Below are 14,680 nucleotides of genomic sequence, written 5' to 3'. Positions count from 1 at the left end.
TTTAACATTTCATCACCATTTGACTATTTATTATTGTTTCATATTAATGTAATAGGTCAAAAGTCCTCAGATTTACTTCCACGGAGTCTGGAACAATGAACAATCAATTTCATACTTGCAGCAATGAAGATGAAATCGTTGTGTAAAACATGGTTCCATTGCAACATACGAGCATTGTACTAGTATAAAAAAACACCAGGAAATACCCATCACGTTGTAGAAAAAGTATAGCAATATAGTACGTCACAAAAAAAAAGATGAATACAGCCGATTCTTGTAACTTCACCAGTGTGTACTCAACGAGAGAAACCTTCAGTGCAGCAATTTCTCACGGAGGATGTGATCTGTTATCAGATGATAGTACCAATGCTGAAAAGAACAACGCCCACAGTGCATTCGGTACCAAAAGGTCATACAGATGGATTTCATACTTCACAGCATTAGTTGTTTGATTGACACACCTCCAAAAACAAGGCATAGTGAGAAATTCCTATAGAACATCAAAAAAGTAGTCCAAACCTTGGCCAATCTCCCAAATTGAAAGGCCTGTTCCCCAATTTCGTGCTTCATCCAAACGTACAGAAAGAGACATCAGTGTTGGGTAAAATACAGCATGTTTCACACCTTCATCTGAATAGATGAAAAAATGCTCTAAACTTTTCTCATCCCACTGCAAAGATGGCTTATACTTCTCAAGTAAATGAACGAAATCTCTTCCAGTGATAGCACCACCGCCGCTGCCTGTGTACAAACAATAATAACACATAGGAGGTTCTTCAGTTATTTCCCCAAAATACAAATGTAAAACGAATAACTTAATCCCCCTCCACCCACCCATCACCAAATTAATCAGTCAACTGCCCTAAACCTTCAAGTGCTGTCAAATACTCTTGATCCCGATTTGGCCCTTGAACCACCAACACGTGCAAACAAGGCATCCAGCACTACACGTTCTTATGGACTATGTTCATGGGAAGTGCTGACTAATACTCATAATCCCTGTTTGGTCCTTGACAGACTGACATGTCGCGCATGTTGGCTTCCAGCATGGCTTGGTCTCTCCAAAGACATTGAAGCCATTGTGGGGCAAGGGGACAAGCAATGGAGGCGGCTCTGTGTTGGTGATGGCGACCATGAGGTGATTATGTTGGACGGAAAATAAACCATCTATTAGCCTTCCCATGAACATAGTCCACAAGAATGTGTGTCAGATCCCTCAAATCAGGATCCGGCAAAAGGACGAATCGATTCGAATTTTGTGGATTGCAAGCACAAGCTGGACGATAATTGGGAGAAAACAAGAACCCGAAACCTAAGGAATATGCTAAAGATACTTTTCGCAGGAGAATTCGCTTCTTCCATTCCCAACTCAAGGGCTTATATACCTGCCTAGGTTCATTACAGGTTGATTAAACACAAAAAGTCATTAAACAAGCCAAAACTGGATTAACATGCATTTATGCTTAAACAGGGTTTTTAACGCGGTAAAAGTAGATGCTTTCGACGGAGACCGTCCGATGCTTCACCGACGCCTCCCCATGCGACTCAGCTGGCTCAAGTGGAAATCGGCGAAGAGTTACTCCCAACGACGACTTCTCCTGTTGCCATTCTGAAAAACTCCACGCGCCTCCTCTTAACCTCAACTGAACTCTAAAAACTACGATTCTGACATTGCCTCCCGCTGAGACAAAACTTGTCCTCAAGCTTTAAAATTTTTGAAAGTTTTGGTGATAAATGTGACATCTTCCCATGTTGCATCTTCCACTGGCAGATTCGCCCATTTGATCTTCCACTACACTATGGCCTCACCTCTCCTCGGCACAATCCTCCTTTCCAAAACAACTTCAGGTTCAGTTAGTATCTTTCCCTTTCCATCCACCAGAGGTACTCCAAGCAAAGGAATAGCATGCTTCCCAAGATGTCTCTTTAGTTGGCTCACATGGAATACCGGATGTATCTCTGCCCCTTCTGGTAGCATCAGTCTATAAGCCCTTTTGCCAACCTTTTCAGCAATTCTAAATGGGCCATAATACTTAGATCTTAATTTAAGTGAGCCCCTCAATCCAAAAGCATTTTGTCTATAAGGCTGCATCTTAAGGTAAACCAAATCTCCAATTTCAAAACTCCTTTCAGTTCTACCTTTATCAGCATACCTTTTCATCCTTTCCTGAGCTAGCATCAGGTTGTGCTTGAGTTTTTGCAGCATCTCTTCTTTTTGTTCAATTGTCACCTTAGCCTCTTCAGATATGTTGCAAGGAAGAGAAAATTCCCCTACTTGGGGTGGAGGATATCCATAGAGCCTGGAAGGGAGTGATTTTAAGTGAAGTGTGGTAGGTGGTGTTGTACCACCATTCTGCAGTGGGCAGCCAAGTAAGCCAATCCCTTGGATCCAAGAAGGTCATACTCCTCAAATATGACTCTATACATTAGTTAACTCTTTCAATTTGTCCATCAGATTGAGGATGATATGCTGTACTGAACTTGAGTGTCACCTTGAGGACCTTAAAAATTTCAGTAAACACCTTGCTTGTGAAAATTCTTTGTCAATTATGATAGAGAGAGGTATGCCATGCAATTTATATATGTGATCCATGAACAATTGCACAATCTGCTGGACAGTGTAGGGGTGAGAAAGAGCAATGAAATGTGCATACTTTGTAAGTCTGTCAACAACCACTAAAATCACATCCTTTCCTCTTGACTTAGGTAGACCCTCAATGAAATCCATAGTGAGGTGCGTCCAGGCCATATCAGGAATTTTCAAGGGATCAAGTAGCCCAGAGTTAGCAACATGTTCTGCTTTTGTTACCTGACAAACTGGACACTCTAAAACCACCTTCTCTACCTCTTTCTTCATTCTGGGCCAATAGAACAATGCCTTAAGTCTGTGGTAAGTGGCTCTCATGCCAGAGTGTCCCCCAAAAGATGAAGAATGAAAATTATCAATCAGTTGTCCCCTTAAGCTAGTATTCTTTCCCACATAGATTCTGACCTTATAATATAGTATGCCAGCTTCAGATTTGTAGCATTGGTTCACCACTGATCGAGTTTGGGTCAAATTCAGTAAGTCCTGGTTTTTTTCATCATTCTCATAACTGAATTTAATATCCTCTATCCATTTTGGTTCTACTGAGCATATGGTATTACATTCTAGTTCCTTACTACCCTCACTGTCCCCCTTCCTGGACAGTGCATCAGCTGCAACATTCTCTTTCCCCTTCTTATACTCTATAGAGAAGTCAAATTCCAACAGTTTGATCAACAACTTATGTTGAATTCCATCTATAAGTCTCTGAGATGTGATATATTTCAAACTCTGTTGGTCAGTTTTGATAATAACCTTGCCTCCCAACAAGTAATGCCTCCATTTCTTAAGTGCTTCCAAGATAGCAATAGCCTCTTTATCATATACTGATTGCGCCTGAGCCCTTTGCCCCAACGTCTTGCTGAAAAATGCAATTGGCCTCCCTTCTTGCATAAGAACAGCCCCTATGCCTGTTTTGCATGCATCTGTCTCCAATATAAAAGGCTTGGTAAAGTTAGGAAGAGCTAAAACTGGGCAGCTTGTCATGACTTTCTTCATCTTCTCAAAAGCCATAGTCTATCCTCCCCCCACTAAAAAGAGTCCTTCAACATATCAAACAGAGGTCTGCATATCACTCCATATCCTTGCACAAACCTTCTGTAATAACCAATCAACCCCAAGAAACCCCTCAACTGGGTTAAGTCCATGGGTGTGGGCCACTTCACTATGTCTATTATCTTGTTAGGGTCTGTAGACACTCCAGCTTTGTTGATAATGTGACCAAGATATTCCACTTGCTCCCTGACAAAAGTACATTTACTCTTCTTAGCATAGAGTTGGTGTTCCTTCAGAGTGTTCAGAGCCACTCTCAAGTGTGCCACATGATCTTCTATGCTCTTACTAAAAATTAGAATGTCATCAAAGAAAACAATTATGAACTTCCCCAGCCAAGCTACAAAAATATTGTTCATCAAAGCTTGAAAAGTGGCAGGGGCATTAGTGAGGCCAAAAGGTACTCATAATGACCCACATGAGTTTTAAAAGCGGTTTTGTGAATGTCCTCTTCTTGCATTCTTACTTGATGATACCCTGACCTCAAATCTATTTTAAAGAACCAGGAAGCCCCATCAAGCACATCTAAGAGATCCTCAATCACAGGCATTGGAAACTTATTTTTCACAGTCACTGAGTTCAATTCTCTATAATCCACACACATTCTCCAAGAACCATCCTTTTTTCTTACCAAAACTGCAGGGGATGCATATGGGCTATAACTAGGTCTAATAGCTTTAGTTTCCAACAATTGAGTAATGATAGATTCCAGTGCTTCTGTTTTATAATGTGGGCCTCTATATGGCCTAACATTTGGTGGTTCTGCTCCAGATTTAAGGGGAATTGCATGATCACATAGTTTGGTTGGAGGTAGACCTTTAGGTTCTCTGAAAACTTCTCTGAATTCCTCTATTAATTCTGTAATCACCTGAGGAATTTCTGCATCAACTTGTTTTTCTTCTTCACTTATCAATTCCACCTACATCCAGAACCCCCAAGCCTTCTTGTTAAGCATATGTTCCAGTTTTGCAGCACTAATCATGAAATTCTATCCAGGTATAGTGTGATCCAGAAATTTCACCAACTTTCCCCCTTTTGTGACTGTTAAGTACCTTTGTTGTAAATCTAGGCTTATGGGACTATGCTTGAATATCCAATCTGCCCCTAATATGATGTTATAGAACCCCAACTATAATAGTTTGAAAGTATCTTCAAAATATATGCCCTGGACGAGATAAGGCACCTGTTTCACCATAGCATCTGTGTTCAGCTTTCCACCACCAGCTACAGTCACTGATTCAGAATTCATATATACCAATTTGCAATCACTCTTGAGAGCAAATTCATAGTCCATGAAGGAGTGTGTACTGCCACTGTCTACCAGGGCTGTTGCCTTCATCTCGTTTATGTGCACCACTAAGGAGAAGGTACTTGTGCTCATATCTCCAGTGACAGCATGAGATGAAATCATCATTAACTGTTCCTACCCTTCTTCCACCTTTGGTTCATCAGTGATGGGGCTAACAGGTGCTGTTTTGTAGCCTACCTCGGTATTGTCATCACTATCTTCTGTTTGCGCATTTTCCTGATCCACTTCCATGAGTATAGCATGAAGCCTATTTTTGACTTTGCATTTATGCTGGGGATTCCAAGGTTCTTGGCAATACCAACACTTCCCCTTTTCCCTAGTGTTCTTATCCACTGCTAGAGATTTTTCTCTTCCATTTGCTTGCCTACCATTCCAGTTAGTCTGAGGATTGGGCTTGATGTTCAAAAAGGATTTCTTGTAAGTGTTGGCCTGCTCTAGATGTTTAGCATACCAGTAAGCTTCTAGTAAGTTGCCTGGTTGATAACATGTCACCTGATGTTGTATGTTGTTCTTGAGCCCTCCAATAAAACAACTTAAGAAAAAGGTTTCCTGTAAATAGGGGTGTTCCCTTTTTAAGCCTGCCATGCACTCCTCAAATTTGTCAATGTAATTCATGATTGTTCCCTCTTGCCTTAAATTCTGAAAATTTGCTACTGATTCATGCACTCCCATGACTGTAAATCTATCTTGGACCATTCTACTCAACTGCTCCCAAGATATAAGTTGCCATGGTATTCCTAAACCTATGAACCAGTTTTCAGCTCTCCCACTCAGATGAGCTGTTGCAACATTCACCCACTGTTCATATGGAGTCCCAGTTAATTCAAAAAATCTCTCACAATGTCTCAACCAACTAACAGGATTATCACCCCCAAAGAGTGGGATTTCCAACCTTGGCCCTTTCAGAATTGCTTCAGCATAATGTTGTTGATGTTGTATGTTGTCCTCCAAGACTTGTATCCCTGCTGTTGGAAACTGATTCCTGCCAACCCCTTGATTCAGTCCCATTGTACTGCTACCTAACCCATAAGGATTATATTGTGGCAAACAAGTGTACCAACCATTCCCTATACCAATAGGTCTCACAATAGGAATCGTAGAACTAGTATAAATTGCAGGTGACATTGTATTGGATGTGTGATACTGGTGTATAGCTAGAGGATCATATCCCAGCGTGGGAGCAACTGCAGTTAACCTTGATGAAGGAGTTTGTATTGTTCCATTACCCAGGGGCAACACATAGTTACTGACCTGAGGTTCCTGAGAGCAGAGTCCCTCTAGTCGATTAGTTCCTGCATCCATCTCATTTTTAATCATCAATAGCTTCTTGATCTCTAATAACTCAGTCTTCAAACTCTTCAGATCTTCAACATCTTTCCTTAACTCGTCCATCTCTTGCTTCCAGTGTTCACCACCACTTGACCCCATCCTCAGTATTCCAATCGCTGTAGCTCGCCCGACACAGATCTTGGCTTGAGAGGACGGCCAGGGTAAGCCTCTCAAGATCTACCGCCACCTAGAACCAGAGATCGGCTAAGGAATTTTACACACGAACAAGTCGTGCAACCATGGCCTGAATGCGGTCCTCCGCCGTCGCCACCGCGAGTTAATCGGTTCTTCACCTCGGGATTTCACACATAGACTCGCTGTGCAACCTAAGTGATCTCCCTGATTGATTCGCCAATTGATCTGAGGAACCACGAAGCTTTAATACCCTTTGTCAGATCCCTCAAATCAGGATCCGGCAAAAGGACGAATCGATTCAAATTTTGTGGATTGCAAGCACAAGCTGGACGATGATTGGGAGAGAACAAGAACCCTAAACCTAAGGAATATGCTAAAGATACTTTTCGCAGGAGAATTCACTTCTTCCATTCCCAACTCAAGGGCTTATATACTTGCCCAGGTTCATTACAGGTTGATTAAACACAAAAAGTCATTAAACAAGCCAAAACTGGCTTAACAGGCATTTATGCTTAAACAGGGTTTTTAACGCGGTAAAAGTAGATGCTTTCGACGGAGACCGTCCGATGCTTCACCGACGCCTCCCTGTGCGACTCAGCTGGCTCTAGTGGAAATCGGCGAAGAGTTACTCCCAGCAACGACTTCTCCTGTTGCCATTCAGAAAAACTCCACCCGCCTCCTCTGAATCTCAACTGAACTCTGAAAACTACGATTCTGACAATGTGCAATGCTGGATGCCAGTTCGCACAAGGTTCAAGGGCCAAATCGGGGTTGGGCGGGTATTTGACAGAACTTAAGGGTTGCGGCTGGTTGGCTAGTTAATTTGGGGATGTGGGGCGGTTTTTGACAAACCCCCTAACTTGTGGAGTGGTTTTTGAAATTTTCCCTATGTAAAAGGCACAAATTTTAGAACAGACTGAGGTTGGAATTTGCAGCCACTACTCCCATGACTTGCAATAATGCTTCAGGACATTTGCCTTCTATGAGAGAGCATGGAAGCATTGTACATAAGAAACAGATCTTCTCAAGTGCAGGTCAAAGATAAACTCCAAGCAAGCATAATGTTAGACCACACGTAGAAAATGTGGCAAATGCTACCGATGGTACATCAACATGATCATGTTGAACTTCACCAATTACAACGTTATGTGTAAGTTTAGCGAAAATTCAAACAATCAGCAGACAGAAGAAACATGGGTGAACTTCTGTTGTCCATGGCTAGGCTACAAAAAAGGTTCTTTGATCATGTCAACAGCAAAGGGGTGAAAGATGAGTTATAGGTACCTCTAGAAAGTAGAAAATCATTCCCGTAAAAATTGATGCCGAGGAATATCATCCGAGAATGGCTATGAGAAGAACCCTTGGCTGCAAGAAGTGTTGCTAAAGAATGCTGTAGCCACTTCAGAGGTGCACTCGGACCAGGATTTTGAGGCCCTGAGAAGTCATATGTCATAAGGGAGAAACCATCTAACGAGTCAGCCAACTGCAGGAGATCCTCTGGTCCAAAATCTTGATGATTGAGCTCTTGCATTCTCGGAGCTGGTATAACATAAATTAATTCCAAATGGCGGCTCCTTGATTTTGAACTGATTGAATGCAAAGCCTCCCCCAGCTGCTTGACAAATTGAAGTGCCTGTGCAATGCATCAAAGGGACCATGAGGTTTGACCAAGTAAACTAACTGAAATGGCTAGTTGAATAAACCCCGTATGAGGGTGAATATGTAATTTCTAGTGCTTCTTACATAAGATAACAATAGTGTTAGCAACAACTAATAATGTGTCAATGCTCCAAGCCTCTGAAAGATCTTCACCTATTATTGTTAACCACCTTTGTGTGATCCTCAGTTGCCAATGTACTGTTCTATTAAATTTGCAATGGTCAAAAACCATGATAATTTGTGTGGTTTGTTAGCCAAAGCACAAAAGTTGGACATACGGAAATATTGCGTAATGTAATCAAAATTGGTTTGCTTGCTAAAAGAGCTGCAAGTAGTGTTATGTTTTAGTTAATCTTTTTTCTCTACATGCCAAATACTATCTTGTAATAACAAAAGGTACGATGTCTCTTCAGATCTGTAATGGACGTCTAAACAAAGTTGGTATATTTGTTCTCATTTTTCCTGTATTAGTTTGGAGCAACAGGATTGTTCCAAGAATCCAACACAATCACCTGCCAAGTGTTGCTCTTTGTGATACATGATTCACCAAAAATCATCTGCTATGTGTTAGCTTTCTCAATAATTTCGAGAGGATAATTGGTGCAATCAACTATAGTACTTCAGAAGATAATTTGATAATGATAAGAATGCAAATCATACAAAAGACAAGACTCCACAAGTGCCCAGGCTGCCATATCTGGTAGTTCGGACATAGTCATGCAATTTCATTTATTAGAATAATACTGGTGCATAATGGTAAGTTAAGTACCATGTAACGTAGCTCTGGATCATCCAGCACACCATAAACAGCCCATCTTGACCAGGATTCCAGCACAATTCCGTCATAGCCCTTATCCCTATTAACTCACAGCCAGATGTCAAACTGGATATCATAAGCATACCTATATCTGGAAATGAAACTGTACAGGGATTTACCTGCATTCAGTCACTATTAGATCAATAGCTTTTGCTTTTTGCTTCTTTTCCAATAGAACAACAGCAGGAAATGCTTCTAATACAACTCTCGGTACTACCTGGAAAACAAGAAAGAGATAAAATACTAAAACCTTACTGCAAAAAGCATTCATATCCCCTATCGTATATCTATGCAGACAGTAAAAAACATCATTAACCTATCATATTCAACCCCGGCTACGAAATACCACTTAGTTTTTATTATATCTATATTTTTCACATTATTAGGAACAAATCGTAGATTTTCCGGGGTTTTCTTGAGATGGTAACAAATCCCACCATCGCACCCTCCCTGGGGTTTGAATCCGGGTTAAGGGGCTCGCCTGCCCACCCCATGCCACTGGGAACACACTATAGGTACAGCCTGGAGAGAATAAATTAAGTGACAAAACCACATCATCGACAATGTGAACTTGACCAACAGTCCAACACAGTACATAATAGCACATCAAAGCCTATATGAAGGAACATTGATAGGAGGAAGACGACTAAGATGGTTTACCAGAGACCCGTTGCTTTGAAGTTCGGAGACCCATATCGCATCAAAATTGTGCTCTCCTTCCAGAACTAGCCTGTTCCCATCACTGAAGAAAGTACACATTAGGCAAACAGCTTGACGAAACAGGATGCTTGGAAATTGCATTGAGGGAAGAAATCCACGGACCTCTTCAAATCATACCACACTGGTGATATGTGAGTAAGCTTTGCGCTGAATATCTTTGCCACGTCATAACCTTTGGAGTTCCTGCATTACAAGCTCCCGCATTAATGAAACCAGCATGGCAGCTAATTGCACAGTGTACAAATAAATGGTAAATGCTGATGAAAATCAAATTAAGCAATTCTACTATCTATTTTCTTAGGCAAATTGGTATCTGCGGCCAAAGAAAAGAAACATGTATAAAAGCCAATTATCCATCCAAAGGGCTTCATCGCCAAACTAACTGTAAACTACATTTGTTATAGCCCACCAAATCCAATATCCAACCATCCAAATAAATCTGTTTGAGCTCTGTGCCAAATATCAGTAGCCTAGTTCTGTGCAGTGGTACAGGAATGCACCCATGGAAGCAAATAGAAGAAGCATGCACCGAATTGCAGAAATAACGCACCAGGGGGTCACATAGGCGAGGACGGGGTTCGGGAAGTGGCGCCGCGACTGGTTGTCCGAAACCCTAGCGTGCTCCTGCATACGGCACAGGCCAATACCACTCAGTCCAAAAAAAGAAGCACCGTGTCAGTAGTGATTAACACTCTAGTAAGGACGACCGGATCGACCAATATGAGGTCCTTACGGAGAGGATCTCGCGGACGGAGACGTCGCGCTTGACGAGGCCGCGCTCGTAAACGGAGAGAGCGGTTGTCTCTGGCGTCCGGGGGAGGGGAGGGGACCAGGAGAGGCGACCGGAGAAGCGAAGGGCGGCGAGGACGAGGACCAGGAGGAGGAGAGGGGCGAGGAGGATGAGGCGCACGCGCGAGGAGGAGGCGGAGGCGGAGGGCGGTGTCCTTGCATGGGAGGGCGGTGGCGACGAGCCGCGGGGTGGCCGGCGATCTCGCCTCCGCGGCGGCATTTCTCCGGCTGGGGGCGACCCAGTGCGGCGAGCGACGAGAAACTGGGCCAGTGATGGGTGGTTTAATGTGGGCCCGGAACCTGGGCTTGTCCCGATATGCAGCTGGATGGCCCAAGCCTATTGATGTGTTAATGAGCCTCCACCCGGGGCCCATACGAAACCTAGGCGGCTTTAAGGCCGATACAGACTTGACCCCACCGCCCCAGAATTCAAAGAGTTTTTTAAAATAATATTATTTTCAAAAGAAATGCAAAAATAATATTGGTTTCAGAAAAAATGTGAAAATAGCATATTATTATCAGACCAGTCGGCGACTAGTGATATATTTTCATACCGCCTGATGACATAACCAAGTCGCCAAATTGTACGGTGACATAAGGATCCGGTCACAATGCGTGTGTGGTTATACTTCATTTCAGAGTGCTAACTAACACTAAGAAAAAAAAAGTACACGAACTTAAATTTTTAGAAACGTGAGTGTTTTGGAACATAGATTTTTTAATTTAGTCTTTTCAGACATATTTTGGTGATTTCTTTACTATATTTTGTACAATTATTAAATAACATCTTTTGGTGTTTTCGAAGTAATTAAAATTTTGTCACCATTCATTTTATATATTTTTTAATATTTGCAAAATTACACGTTCATTTAAAAAATTACAAAAATATGCTACTTTGATTTGCCCAAATTAATTTAATTTGCGGTAGAAGAGGCTTATGTGCGTCATAATTTTTTGTTGTCGAATCGTTCAGTGTCATTAGATATTTATGCGATATTTTGGATACCATAATTTGACAGAAACGGGAAGTTGAACAAGATGGTTTTAATAGAAACTACGATATACACAGATGATGGCATGTACAATACACAATCATTCTAGTACTGCGTCTAAACCTAACGTGTCTTAAGGAATGTAAACAATAAGATTACAATATCTGGTCTATTTAGTAGAACGTGGGTATTTTCCCTTCCTCATCACTATCAGTCCTGCCTCACGCGTCCGATGTGCCCTCTCACGTTTCCTCTCCCTCTCCGCCTCACAGGCCTCCGCCATCATGCGATTATGCCCCTCTCTTATCTTTCTACTGCTCCTTCTGAATGCGTTTGCGCACAACCTCCATCCTCTCATCGACTTTCATCTCATGGGAGCATCTCCAAGCGGCGTGGTGCTAAGTGTCACTGCTATCTGTCTTTGAACTACTGTCATTCGACTTTTGGTAAGTTGGGTTCTTTGAGGCACTATATGTGCTCTCATCGCTTTGCACTTGTCTTTTGCCCTTATCCTTAATCTTCTTGCTTTTCTTTGGATACACAAATTGGTTCTTCCTCTTCTCTCGTGTGTGTGTCACCTACCACTTTAGTAGCCTATTGTGATAGTGTACGTTCTAAATCATGTTGGTTCACTATATCTATCACCATGTGAGTTAGCAGGAGTATGTCACTGTCTATGTCCTCCTCATCAAGCTCTGGGGCACTGTTTGATCTACCGGTCTCCATCCAGTCCTAGAGTAGATTGTTCTACTCATTCAATGTAAGCTTTATAAGCCACTGAAATGGATCATCATCAACTATTGACATGAAGCCTGTATCCAAATTATTATGTATTCTCAGGTTATAATTTACATATATCAACTTATGAAGCTTCTTTTAGCATAACCGGTTACAAACTTTCGTGTGGATAAATGCAAATGTACTCCAGCTACTCTCACACCCACTAGATGAAACGCACTGAGACACTGGACACCTGGCAAGCATCGTTAGTGTAGGTGCAGATGAACCGAACATAGACCACCATTGCGCTGCAAGTAGTTAAAGTGATCTAAAGTTTATAAATGTAGATAAATAGATGTAACGGTTAGATATGTCAACGCAATTCGTAACAGGTGGAGTCCTATCGTCACATGCCATCCGTGAAACGAGCGGACCAGCGAATGACCGAGACTTTGTCCAATACATTTCAACCTCATTAAGTGCTTCTATGGCAGTACGAACATCGGTCATCCTCTTGAATGCCTTCTAGAGATCTTCTAATAAGGTTGGACCCATGCCATACGTGTAGTGCGTCCAAGGATTCATTGCGGCCGCTGCAGGTTGATGATCAAAACATTAGTACCATAAGCATTAATACAATAAAAATGCAATTGGTAAGAGTGTATCACCGGCATTCAAATAGTTCTCATTTGTTATATCATTTCTATGTTTCTTTCACTGCAGCCACAAAGAATGCGTCGTCCGCCCTTCTACCAGGAATACCTGAAGTGTGAAATTTTTTTACCATACCAAACCAATAGCTGTCTTTGTATTCTTTCCCTTCGCACTCCATGAACTAGTGTTAATCCTCTGCTACACAGGGGCTTTTGCTACAGCAACATTGTAATCCCTAACACTTGGTGGTGGCTCCCTGTTTCAAGATGCCCTCCTAAGCATCCTCTTTAACACATTACCTCCTTTAGCACTTTCACTACCACCTCCATGCTCATAGGACTCACCTGCCCTCCTCTTGAACTCTTCCTCATTGCTAAAGTGAGTCATCGCACGCTACACCTGTTCCTCTTCTGTCTCCTCATTATCGCTTATCAAATCTACCTGAACTCTTACTGACTCTTGCCTCCAAAGCCTCTCCTCATGCCTTCCTTTCCTCTTATCTCTCGCCCTATCCAGCTCACGCCTGAAGTAATCACGCACATCTAGATGCACCCTATCACAATGTATAACATTTGATCCGCGCCCTACCAAATATTCTTTCAACCTTATGGTACCACTGCCTTTCTTTTCCTTATTGAAGTACTTGCACCTAAACCCCGGGGCCAAATTATCCCCATGCTGCTATACCACATCTTTATCCACCATCGATTATTGCACAACAACATATATCATCCTATTAGCACTCCACAAATTCCAACAATGAGTAAACATTGAGCCAAACTAAGTACTATGCGCTAACCAACCCTATCAGACACTAACCAAACCTAACCTAAAAACAAACCCTAACCGACACTAACCACTTTGAACTAACCCTAACCAAGCATAACACATACCAACCGAGCGTACATCATTTAAAATCGACCGCATCCGGCCGATAACCGAGCGAATCACACATAAATCGATCACATCGATGCCGAACCGCACTAGCGAGCATGCACAAGGTGCAGCGTGCACGCTCCGTGTGGTGATGGCCTGAGAAAAAGAATATCTAGCTAGATATGGGTCTACTGAAAAAGGCTCACTTGTAAGTTCTCCTTCTCTTGTATATAAAGGAGAGAGGAACGGGTCTAGGAGGAGAGGAGAAACTTATTTGTAACCATTTCATAAATACTCATAACAAAATAAATAAGATATAGAGATGTTATCTTTCGAGAGACCTGAACTTAGATAGCCCCTGGTGTTCTTAAGTTCATCACACCGTAAGCATCGTTCACGCACCCATCAATCGTTACACACTAGAATCATTATCTGGGATTAATCCATGACACCAATGCTGGCTCCTACCGCCAGATAATAACTTCTAACCAGACTACTCCCAAAACAACTAAGATTTACCACTTAATATTTTATTCTTCATTGCAGTCGCTGCCACCACTATATGACTTCTTATAGTGGCTAGATACTAAGCAATCTGAACTAGATATGTTCCTCCTTTACACTAAGCATCGTGCCGCTTGCAGACACATCCATAAGATGGAAGCTAACGAGAGGAGGGAGACTACACACTAGTGCATTCAGGAAGAGTATCAGAAGATGAGGAAGGAGTATAATCGCATGATGACGGAGGCCCGTGAGACTGAGAGGAAGAGGAAGCGTGAGAGGACATGATAGGTGCGTGAGGTAGGATCGGAAGAGGAAAGGAATGGAAAGTACCCACGTTACATTTAGTAGACCAGACATTGTAATCCTGCTATTTATATTCCCTATGGCATATTAGATTTAGACGCGGTACTAGTTTAGTTTATAATGATTGTGTATCGTACATACAATACTTATGTATGTCATAGTTCCCATTAAAATTACCGTATTCAACTTTCTATTTCTATCAAATCCGGGTATCCAAAATATCGCACAAACAT

The 14,680-nt window shown here is 42.0% G+C and overlaps 1 protein-coding gene across 1 annotated transcript; it reads right to left on the bottom strand.

Moving 5' to 3' along the window:
- Nucleotides 1-395: 395 nt before the first annotated feature.
- LOC133915956 (uncharacterized) lies at nucleotides 396-10,708 on the bottom strand. The gene is made up of 8 exons (XM_062359391.1): nucleotides 10,340-10,708; nucleotides 10,157-10,230; nucleotides 9,709-9,789; nucleotides 9,547-9,628; nucleotides 9,006-9,103; nucleotides 8,839-8,926; nucleotides 7,695-8,043; nucleotides 396-741 (listed from the first exon to the last, which is right to left on the bottom strand). The coding sequence occupies exons 1-8, from the start codon at nucleotides 10,613-10,615 to the stop codon at nucleotides 491-493; spliced, it is 1,299 nt and encodes a 432-aa protein (XP_062215375.1). The 5' UTR covers nucleotides 10,616-10,708; the 3' UTR covers nucleotides 396-490.
- Between the last annotated feature and the right edge of the window lie 3,972 nt (nucleotides 10,709-14,680).

This window comes from Phragmites australis, chromosome 1, assembly GCF_958298935.1.
Source record: "Phragmites australis chromosome 1, lpPhrAust1.1, whole genome shotgun sequence".
Classification (NCBI taxonomy): domain Eukaryota; kingdom Viridiplantae; phylum Streptophyta; class Magnoliopsida; order Poales; family Poaceae; genus Phragmites; species Phragmites australis.
Note: the sequence above shows the minus strand (reverse complement) of the source record. Positions and strands in the feature narration are given on the sequence as shown.